General features: G+C 39.8%; 1 protein-coding gene across 4 annotated transcripts in view; it reads right to left on the bottom strand.

The window, feature by feature from the left end:
- Positions 1-829: 829 nt before the first annotated feature.
- The window catches only part of LOC127370336 (excitatory amino acid transporter 1-like), a 35,013-nt gene continuing 24,009 nt past the window's right edge, over positions 830-11,833 (bottom strand). For all 4 annotated transcript variants that reach the window (XM_051412320.1, XM_051412319.1, XM_051412318.1 and 1 more), the window contains 7 exons: positions 8,985-9,189; positions 8,857-8,899; positions 6,758-7,038; positions 6,434-6,667; positions 4,114-4,308; positions 3,874-4,008; positions 830-1,878 (listed from right to left, as the gene is read on the bottom strand). In XM_051412320.1, coding sequence (XP_051268280.1) covers positions 1,668-1,878; positions 3,874-4,008; positions 4,114-4,308; positions 6,434-6,667; positions 6,758-7,038; positions 8,857-8,899; positions 8,985-9,189 — 1,304 coding nt within the window. In that variant the 3' untranslated portion in view covers positions 830-1,667. The remainder of the gene's footprint in view (positions 1,879-3,873; positions 4,009-4,113; positions 4,309-6,433; positions 6,668-6,757; positions 7,039-8,856; positions 8,900-8,984; positions 9,190-11,833) is intronic.

Here is an 11,833-nt window from a genome sequence, read left to right as displayed (position 1 = left end):
TGTTTGTAAAAGGCTCCATTATTTCCTAAAACACCTAGTCACTGTAGTTTTTAACACGTTTCTCAAACAGGAGGAAATTAAAGTGCATTTAACAGGGACTATTTTCAGCAGAATTAATGCACATTTGGATAATAAGTATTTGGGACAGCAGGTCGGTGTATGTAGGAATGAGTCAAAACAGTGTGTGTGTTCATGGTAATAAACGAACCCAGTTTAACAGTGTGGCTCATTGATGTGTTTTTAATAGCATAGAGGAAGAAGATATACACACACACACACACACACACACGCAATACTTGTTAGTAGATGCATTCATTGTTGGGTTTGGGACTTTTAATGACAGTGGTGCCCCTATGTTCAAAAAAAGACGCAAAAGTGCACTCTTGGATGCCCCTATGGTAGATAAAACATGTTAAAGATACACAACAACGAGGGTGTTAATCCCAAACATGACTAAGCTATTTCACCTTAAATGCATCCTAACTTTCTCTCATATTTAAGTCCGCCACATTTCTTATCAACATTTCCACAGTCTGGGCTGTAGTATCAGTAGTGTCTCTGTGGAGTGTCTAACCTTTACATTAACCACACAGAGTGAAAACAGAAGGGATCCTGTTCTCAGTGTGTACCCTCCTTTAGGGACGTTTAATTTGATACAGCATGCTACAAACAGCCATTTCACTAGACTGTTATTTAGTATTTTCAAGATTAAGTGATAAAGACAAAAAAAGCTGCGTACCAGCTGAGCAAAATTGAGGAAGCACGGTTGGATTATTTGACCCCTGAAATAACCCCTGACATTTAAAACGAAACAGAGACAGACAGGAGAGGCTTTTTTCTGTTTATTTCACTAAAGTTATAATAAACAAAAACTTAGACAACTGCTTTCAACAAAAGTTTTTCAATTTCAGTCAAGACTTGGATATCTGCTTCATAATCAAATCAGAGGCTTTAACATATATTAATCACCCAACATATTCACGTCTCATTCCTACAGTAAATCAGCAATGTTGGTAAAAAAAATTCAGCAAGTCACACAGTCGAAATGTGAATGTGCACACACGCATGCATTTGCAATCCTAGGTGTGTAAGAAAGAGTCTGTACCACTGAAACATTAAAATCATCAAATGTCTGTAATAACCACAATATTAACCAACTAATGTTGGGACAATGTAGATAGAGTTTGAATTTAAGATAATCATGTCCTGCAGACAAAATGGTAAAAAGTCTCAATATATAATTTCTTCATAATCACATAATGTCTTCAAAAGCAATCAGTTTCCTCATGATACTACCTATGACTATATGGGACTGTTTGTACCCAGCAGCTTACTTCTGCCCCTGCTTAGTGGCCTTAGATTTCAAATCCTTCATCAAGCATGTATCAAAACCTACTTTCACCTCAACTACATGACACAGATGAACCTATTTTAAACAAATGACAGATGCATATTTTACAGGATGTGATCTTTGTAAATTTAGATGAAATAGGAATGTAAGAGACAGTCACGCAACAATAAAGGAATGTTGACAAATCCAACATGTGAAGTAATGACAGTAAAATTATGGCTGACAACATCTCACAATTAGGTCCCTACTATCCAAAACAGAACCAGCTGTAAGTGTTTGTATGTGTGAACAAATACAGCAGATGTCGAAGGCTGAACTACATGTTAGATTCACTGTGTCCACGTTTGTCGTTTTCAAAGTCGCTATCCTGGGAGATGAGCTTGTAAGGTTTCTTCCTCTCCTTCTCCTCCAGGACTGAGTTTCCCATCTCCACATCTTTGCTGCGGAGCTCATGTCGAGACAGGAACTCTACGATGCCGGCTCCGATCGAATCCCCCAAAACGTTGGTCGTGGTACGCAGACGGTCCCTACACACCGGCAAAAAACAGAGAATGAAAAGGGAAAATAAGTGGGAAAACATGTAGGATACACAGGTAACTCCAGATTTGTTGGCAGTGTTATTTTTGCTTTTTCTTTTTCAGTTGACCTTTCCTAAGCCCCACCCTTTTTTGTTCTGTGCTCCAATAACAGTCGAGCAAACCTCGGTCAGAACCTCGGTCAACTTTCTCCCTTCCTGTACTTAGATAAGCTATGTGCTAGGCTAATCTAGTTTTTTGAAAGCGACATTTATATAGTCACATCTTAGCTACCCAGCTAATATTAACAAAACACTGGCAAACCAGCTAGCTAATCTACATTAATTGATAATTAGCTAGCTTGCTCGCGTTTTGCTACAGAGCTAACAAGCTAACTACTGTACCTCAATTGTTAGCTAGCTAGTTACATCTAAAAGCTGATAACAGCAAAGAAATTACAACAATTGTTATTTAGCTAGTTAGCTTTTTAACATAGACGAGCCTAGCATTTCTAGGTACAGGAAAGGAGGAAGTTGACTAAGTTCTATATGACAACTAGCTCTTTATGAAAGCACTCGCTATTAGACGTTATAGAATAATAGAAAATCGTTTTTAGACTTTTGGGAAATATGCTTTTTGTCTTTCCTGGCCAGAAGTATTCTGTAATGTCTGTACTTTTAATATGAAGCTACAACCAGAAATAAACACTAATTTAAAGCTCCTTAATGGGACTGGGAAGAAAAGGCACAATTTCAATCTGACAGATTGGTTCTAACACTTGTTAATCCTGAGGTGAAGCTGAGTCTGAAATCTAGGCTAACTGTCTTGAGCATTGACAGAAAGTGAAGCCAGTGCGTAAATGTATTAAACCTTGATGAGTTTGAGTTTATGGTCTCAATCTCTAGTTTCAGTCTTCTTCCATACAGAATGATGTTGATTTAGGAAAGTATGGTCCCATTTAGAATAAAATAGATGATAAAGCAGGGTATGCTTTAGGGCGTGGCTATCTTTTGATTAAAAAGTAATTCTCAGTGAGTCAGGAACTCGCAAGATCAAACTGTCAAACTAGGCAGTGCTGATCAAATATAAATCAAGATTTTGTTACTGGGTTGACTATTTCTTGCCTCAAATCATATTCCAAAATATTTTACTGTTTATCTGTAATATGAGAATGTATGTGACCAGGTGAGCTGCCATTGTTTCCTTACATGGTGCGCCAGCTCTACCAGGTGAGCTGTCCAGTGCCCCCAACTGCCATTGTTTCCTGCTATGAACAAGTTGAAACTAGGCACAGCCAATGAGAGCAGCTCACCACGCAGTACCTCACTGCTGCTGAAAAACTGTCATGGTGACGGTCATAATGCCGAACCCGAGGCTTCAAAACAGTACTCCACAAACCAATAGGTGATGTCACTATAGTTTCACACTATCTCCAAGGAAGTTTCCACGGTAACTAGGCCAGACTTATTAAAATCTCCATTATGAGACATAGTTTTAAAAAAAATAAGCCTGATTCACAAGAGTAAAGCTGGTTTAACAGTCCTCAGCTTTGAAACATACATGCCTTTATTCAGTAGACGCTATACTTTATTTTGTTCAGTGTGAGAAAGGCTTCATGAAGGAAGACTTTGACAGACATTCATATTTGGTCCATCCTAGTTAAAGGAGAGAAGGGTTTCTTCTTATTACCCCAGTTAGCTGAGTAATTTCTGGGAGGGTATTCTAATTGAAATGATTAATTTGGGAAACCTAATTATGTTTCTATGTTAAAACTCATTGCAGAAAATATTCAATACAAAAGGGAAGATGTGGAACAAGACTCCGGGGAGACAGGAGAAGTGTGTCACTAGGTGGTAGTAGATACAGAGCTGCTTCTGACCTTTAAGATGACACAGATGATTGATGTAGGGATGTGAGTTACAGTTACATTCAGTCACTTCACAGAGCAACGTGTCAAACACTTGTATGTGAATGGACGTTATATTGGTGATCCAGGGAGCTACTCACAGGAACCAATCAACCGCAATGATGAGAGTGATGTCATCAGTAGGAAGTCCAACAGAGGTCAGTACAATCACCATGGTGACCAGGCCTGCCTGAGGGATGCCAGCAGCTCCAATACTGGCTGCAGTTGCTGTAATACTTGATTGAAGAGAAACATGCAGACACATTGAACCAGATTTTTTGCATATGCATTTTTACTGATGACAGAATCAGCTAATATTAACCTCTTTTGTTCATGTTTACCTAATGGTGATGATCTGGCCAAAGTTCATCTCCATGTTGTTGACCTGGGCAATGAAGATGGCTGCCAGTGCCTCGTACAGAGCCGTCCCGTCCATGTTGATGGTGGCACCGACGGGCAGGATGAAACGCGTGATTCGTTTGTCAATTTTGTTGTTCTCCTCCAGACATTTAAAGGTGACAGGGAGGGTGGCCGAGCTAGGGGGTGAAAGAATGGAAACAGGTTAAAAACTACAGTTTGAAGGATCAGTCTTACATTTCTGAGAAAAACACTTTTAGAGGTGAATAGTTTTGCACAGTTCAATTCAAAGATTCATAGTCTGTAACCTTTTACTTGTTTTTAGAGCTTTGATCGGACCTAAAAAATCAGGCCTGACATGAACCAAACACCCAAAAATTCTGTGCAAGCCCAAACCAAGTCTGAACGACAGAAGGAGTTTTGTGCCTGTGCCCAACCCGAGCCCGACCAGAGCCCAACCCGAGCCCGACCATTGAGCTTTTAGCAGTGGAGGTGGCCGATGTTTAGCCTAGCTTAACACAGACTTGAAACGGGGAAAGACCACACTCTTTATGTAAGAGTGTGGTCTTTCAATTTGACAGCATGACTCATTGATTTCCCGTTCATATTTTGTAACCCTTTCCTTCCAAACCCTGTCCTCGCACTCACATAGCCTCTGCCTGCACTCAGATATATAGTAGCTTCAACAGATTTCCTGCGCTCTAACCTCAGCCCTTCTCCTCGCACTCAGGCTGCTTCTGTACACTCATGACACATCAAATCAACACCGTGGGTACGGCCTCATGGCCACACTGGAGCGTGACGTGCATCTACCCAGACATGTCACTACACATCGCAGTGACGCAGAACGCAACTGTGATTGGTCCACTTGGTGTGTATGTGCGCTGTCTGAGAATGGGAGGTGACTCATGCTAAACCCAGACAAGTTAATAATGCTGTTTGAGAATCCCTCTTCAACACACACACAGGCACACATTTGCAGAAGTGTGTCCTTGCACACACACAGACAAACAGGCACATGTGGGATGCTGTCTTGCTGCATGACATCCTCCTGTCTGCCCCCTCGTATTCCCTCTTCCTTTCTTTTCATGGCAGCAGGGGAAAAAGCTAATGAGGAAAACATAAGACAGACTAAGAAGAGAGACAAGGGAGAGTTTCACAGTGGCGTAGAAACCCCACTGCCAGCTAGTGTTATTTGCAGAGCAATGCAGACACACCGGCGCAAGTATAAATGCTCACAACAGTGTAGGTCACTTTCATAGGCTCGACGTAGAGCCTACGTACAACTTTACCACTGGCTAAAGCAAATGTGTCCACAATGAAACAGGGATCATTTTATTGGTCAACACTACACCTGGAATTCTATTGGTTGGGGAATTTTGGGGAAGCAGCCTGAGTGCAAGAATGAGGGCTGAAGCCGAAGCGCAAGAAATGACTTCAAGCCAACAGTTTGAGCCAAAGCAGAGCAAATCTGAGTGCAAAAGAAACCCATAACAAAAATGTGTCCAGCAACTCCAAAGCTGTATGTCTATGTTGCCAGGTTTGCTCAAAATCAAGGATATTGGTGTAAAGATGAACTGATATGTGTCTGAAAACCAATATGAGAATCACAACCAATACAAGAGTCACCGGTTTATTATGGCAACATCAATACAAAACCCAAACTCTGCATGAAACTGATCTTTTCAAAGTAACTTCAAGCAATTTATAACATTCACACACTGAAAGACATGCCAGGATCACAGTGTACAAAACTGCGTTGAATATTTAATGTGAAGTATATTGATGCCTTTAGTAAACATGCAAACATTTTTTGGGTAGTTCCAAACTTGACAGACCTAGACCTGTTTCCACCTGCTCTTTGTCTTTGTGCTAAAAACTAGGCTTAATAATCATCTGACTGTGCACTGGTGCCCCCATGTTCGAAAGCACACAGCAAAAGTGCCCTCTTGGATGCCCCTATGGCAGATAAAACACAATAAAGTGCCCTCCATGGTTGCCCTTCCAATGGAGAAAACAAGATAAAGTACCCTCTAGGATGTCCTTCCAGTGGACAGAATGTGGTAGTTGGTGCTTTAGAGTTCTAACACCAACCCTGACTAAGCTGTTTCACCATAAATGCATCACAACTTTCTGCAAACTGATAGCTGGTACCCCATTTATTATTTACGCCGCTGCCCCTCAAACAGCCTGAGTTCACCACTGCAACTGTAGGTTTGGCTGCAAACAAGCGTAGTTCCCCAAATACTAGACTGTTTGTTTCAGGGAATAATTATTAGTGTGGTAGTTTTGGACATGACTCACCTAGAGGAGGTCCCCAGGGCTGTTATCAGAGCTTGCAGGAGGCCAGCAATGAAGACAAAGGGGTTTTGGCGAGTGATGGCAAAATAAAGAGTGGGAAGAATAAGAACAGCATGGATCAGTAAGCCAATGATAACTGTGATGGTATACATGCCCAGCTGACCACCCATCTGTGTCAGATCATCCATCTCCACAATCTTTCCTGCAATCAGGAACAGGATACCAATAGGAGCATACCTGACAGGAAGAGAGGAATAGCGAGTTATTGAAGTGTGATAGTAATGTTTGTTTAGCAAGAAACACCTCCCGCTGAAAGTGAAGTCTTACCACATGATGATGGAAACTAGGCGCATGATAGCTTCATTGAGACTGTCGAAGAAATCCCTCAGGAGCTGGCCCTGCTCCTTCATGTTGCCAATTATTAGACCAAAGCACATGGAGAAGACCACCAGCCCGAGGGCGTTGACCCCGTTCACCTGACCCGGCACCGGGATCACTTCCTCCCGGGTGATCTCCATGGCCTCCTGGGTGCCGTTGGTTGAGTTGAAGAGGCTGTCATTCACTGTCACTGTCACACGGACTATTCGCTTTCCATATTTGGTTTTGAACTGGTGAATGAGAGAATTAAAGGAACAAGGTTATACGAAACAGAACACTGAACTAATGTCAACCTTCAGAATCAGGTAATGATACTTTAGGTTAAATTACCGTTTTGTGTCTTCCTGGCTCATTCTTACCACTGGGGAAAAGTTTTCTAGTAGACTTGAAGTGTAACTAAATTCTACAAACTCCCTCCCTCCCAGCAAATTAAAAAAATTAAGCAAAGAACTGCACAGGAGAATCATATAGGAGGCGTGGCCTTGTGGCCTTAGCGGAGTGTGTGACATGGGAGGTAACACTGACCAGAGTGACAGACTGACCATTGCGCAGTGTAGCATAAATACTGCTGCCAGCAATCAGAGCTAACCGAGCTAACCAGCCATGAGCAGCTGCTGTCAGACTCTCCATGTCTGCACTGGAAACACGGAGTGTCTGCTGGAACAGTCACTAGAAGCACATTCACAGCAATTTCTAAACGTTTCTTTGTACCTGTGTTGTGAAGTTAGCTAGGGGACATTATGGTTTCCCATGAATTCAATGGACAAGTAGAACTGTGGATTGTATCTCAACAACCAGTTGGGTAACACAATGTCTTTGGAAATAACTACATTACCAGAGTTGAGAAAACACAATGCATGAGCCCAGCAGCAATACATTTTCTTTTGTACGCATAGTTTTGCAATTAAGCAACACTGGTTGTGTTTTCTTGTGATTACTTAGAGGTCATATGCAAATGTTTACCTCCCTTTATTTTTGTAGCTAGAATGACAGCCCGAAAGCTGCTGTTAAGTGATTGTTTTGTAAAAATAAATGAAAGAAACTTTAAGCTGTACTAATAAACATTGTTATGATACCAGATGGATCAAATGACTGTGTGATGATAAGAGGTCACTCTTACAAACTCTGCAGGTCCCTCAGCTCTATGTAGCTTTTTAGACAATTCTGGTTGGTAGAGACCATCACATGGACCCAAACACGACTCCAGTTAAATGCTAATGTTGCTACTTTAGTCAACTTTATGAGGAGATAATATGTCAGTGTTGTGTTTTCAGCTAGTTCCGCTGATCTGAAGCGGCCAAAGCAATTATCACAGCTTTATTTGAACTGATTGAACTGAGTACTGTTGCACCCCTATTATTAACACTGTATTGTCTCACTGTATCTTACACCAACAATATCCATTCCTTATGGAGACACATGAACAAATACATATGAGGAGTAAAGCCAACACGTTGTGACTTGCTAGCTATCAAACCGAGATTAGACTGAGAATATAAAGACTGGACTGGGTAAGGGATATTTACAGTCTCCCATTTGTCAGAGAGAGAGAGAGAGAGAGAGAGAGAGAGAGAGAGAGAGAGAGAACAGAAATGTAAGGGGAGGGAGACAAAGAGAGAGTTTTGGAGCTAACACACTGACTTTGGGTTCAGTATGAAACATTTGTGAGGTGTCAGCCCTTAGCTAGATGGGGTCTACATAAATCAGTTAGGGTCAGTCTAGGGCCACAATATCTGGCCCAGTGAAGTATTCTACCCTTTGCCTTTTCTCTAGCACTTTCCACTTCTAAAAGTGGCTGAAACTTCAAAGGATGAACTCTACACACACACATAAATGTAATTTGCTCATTAGACATTACATGTTTTTATTAATAGGCAGAGTATCATTACATTTGTTGGGCACACTCAATGTCCTAAGCGGCTCTAAAGAATTGAAAAAACTTTTGTGTGTTGAACACTGCAGGGGTCATGGATGGCTTGCCAAAAGATTACCTGTTTTCATGGATACAAAGCCCTGCAATTTTAGTAAATGTTAATTGTAAAGCTCACCTGCTGTGTGCAGGCTTGGACCAAGTTTGGTGGAAACATATTTCTGAAATGAGAAATCACAGTGATTAAGAGATGATGTTGGCCAGTTACGAACTTTGGGGATATTATAGTTCTTCTATGCAGGCTACCTGATCAGATCTAAGAAGGCGTCAGCAGGACTGACTTGCTCTATCGTCTGCTGCTTTCCAAACTCATCTTTGGATCCTTTTCCTGGGTGGATGATGAGGACGATTATGATACCGATGAAGACTGCGATAAAGGTCGTGGTCATGTAGTAAATCACGGCTCTCATACCCATCTTTCCTGAGGCTTTGCTGTCCAAAGCTGCCATTCCTAATGGACAGAGGGTGGAAATGCAGTTGGTTTGAGTGTTATTACACGGCTTTGTTGAATACTTGATTCTGATTGGTCGATTATGGCATTCTACAGTCTGTTATTCCTGAATAGCAGATTGCTGCTCTATTTACAGTTCTGATCATCCACTGTAAAAAAAAAATCTCTAAATTTACAAGGTTCTTACTGTTTATTTTACTGCTTATTTAAAGAAAATTTCCTTTTTTCATATAAAAAGTTAAAATACATTTATAAATATTTTTTCCCCACAGATATTTACTGTTTATTTAATAGATTACACTTTTACACAAGTTTAATATTTTTAATACATTCCTAAAATTATGTAAAATGCTGTGTTAATTGACAGATAACTTATAATATATGGAAGAAAAATTACTCTACTTTCACAGAACTTTTAAAATTCAGATTAAAATAAGAAAATTCAAATAACAACAACATATTTAATTAAACATTAAAAAGGCAAAAATTACAGAAGATTTTATGTCAAATTAAAGCTTAAAAACTGCATTTTAATTGTAGAATTAATAAAGAATTTTTACGAGTCAGCTGCTTGAATATTTAGATTTCTTTTTTAAAGTTTTTTTTTTTTACAGTGTAGACTATGGAGGACCACAGGGGAAGATATGAAATCATTTAAAAAACATTTTTTTGGTGTGAAGTTATTACCTTAGTAAGTAGCTATGTAATAAGCGCTATAATGTACAGCATGCAGGTCATTATTGTAAAAAAAAAATACCCTCAGGGTAATGCAAGACCCAAGCCTGTCAGGATTTATTTCACTATAATGACCTACTTGCTACATTAGCACTTACTCAAGTCATTAAGACTATGTCGTGGTGAGGTTGTCTGTCTAGTATTTTAATCAGCAGGCAGATTATGAATTGATTATATACTGGACATCAGGTGGTTTTTACATAGTGTATTAGAATCTTATCTCTGAACATTTTGGAGTGAAGTATGTTTCCATGCAATGGAATTTCTCAAGAATTTAAAAGAAGAACATTCACACATTTTCTTGATGTTTTTTTCTGGTTAAACATCAAGGAAGGTTATTGCAGATTATGAAAGGAAGGAAGAAAAGAATCATTGCACTTCCACCCAAACCCAACTGTGATGTAGTGCAGGAAGGGTTAGATGCTGAAAATGCATGATTTTCATTGTAGTTTGTCACTCATTAACATACATTCCCCTATCAATCAGAAAAAAGCAGTTATTCAAAGAAAGTTTCTCTCTGTTGGTGAGGTCTCTGTTTGGCCTGTTTACAATCAATCCAGATCTTCTTTAGGTTTTTGGCATATTAGACAGACAGAAAAGAGGCAGTACCCTTATGCTGCTGTACCCAACTATGAGTCACAGATGCAACTTAAGCGCCACCTCAGTTGATCATGTGTAACCTCTTGCACATATTGGATGAATTGGATGATTGGATAAATAATACTAGTAAGTGGAGTTTCCAGATTCTGGAAGTTTGGCTAGTCAGTGGTACAGTAGATGGCACACTCAAAGCTTGGATGGGCAAACATTTCTTCCTGGTTGAATTATTGCTACAAATGATTAGCAACCACATAAAATGTCAGAGTCTTTGATAAAATGGTTAAAAAAGCATAAGGAAAGAGGTTAACTGGATTCCCATGGTGCATTTCGGTAGAAACAGCCAATTGATGAACCAAACATAGACACCAATAAATTTAGAGGCCACAAGGATGAAGCACCTTCTGTAATTGATTTGAACCACGTCTTCTCTCTAACTGAATTAGTGGCAGTCTCTTCATCGCCAAGCTGGGGGTGAGGTTAGCCTCCTCAGTGATTACTGGGTTGTAAAGATGACCTCCCCGTGAACTACCTCTAAGCTGTCTTTCTGTCCCAGCACCAAGCAACCCCAATCTTTTATATGTTATAACACCCATCTGAAACACTGTTGATCTTTTCAGAATTTGAAAAATACTACGGTTTGTATTTCTAAATAGTTTCCAGTTACCATAGCTCCAGTTTGTGTCTCTCATGTATGACAGGTACATTCGAGTCAAAGAGCTAAGCATCTGATTTCCCAAAACAAAAATAATTACCCAGTGACCTTTGTAAAATCCAGATGCATGTTGAACAACACTTTGGAAAGTATTCACAAAATCCGCAAAGGCTCTTCTAACCATCTGGATGAAAATCAATTCTGTCGGTTGCACAATAAAAATGTTTTTTAACTTGTTTTTTGGAGATGACATATCGCATTGAATTTGTGAAACACACACCAATCTGATAAAATTGCACGGTGAATATTGGATGTTGAAAGGCTGACGTTTGCTGGCTTTAAAAGTTGAATAATGTATGAAAGATGTGGACAACTTTATGGTTTGAATGGAGTTTCAAACTGAAAGTATGAATGAGTTGAAAAATGAAGGATGTGATAATTCAAGCTAGGAGACGAACTGCATTTCTTGAATAATGGCTGGGAGCTAAACTGCATAACTGGCTTAACTTTGCATGAAGAAGCAGCTGAAGGATTATGAATAATGGTTGGGAGCTAATGAAAAATGTGGGACATTTTGTTTTAAAAAAATGTAGTAAGACTAGTTGGAGAAGTGGCAGTCTAATAATATAAATGGGATTTAAAAGTTGGATAAGTCAT

Source organism: Dicentrarchus labrax, unplaced genomic scaffold (genome assembly GCF_905237075.1).
Source record: "Dicentrarchus labrax unplaced genomic scaffold, dlabrax2021, whole genome shotgun sequence".
Classification (NCBI taxonomy): Eukaryota; Metazoa; Chordata; class Actinopteri; family Moronidae; genus Dicentrarchus; species Dicentrarchus labrax.
This window is presented reverse-complemented; position numbering and strand designations above follow the sequence as displayed.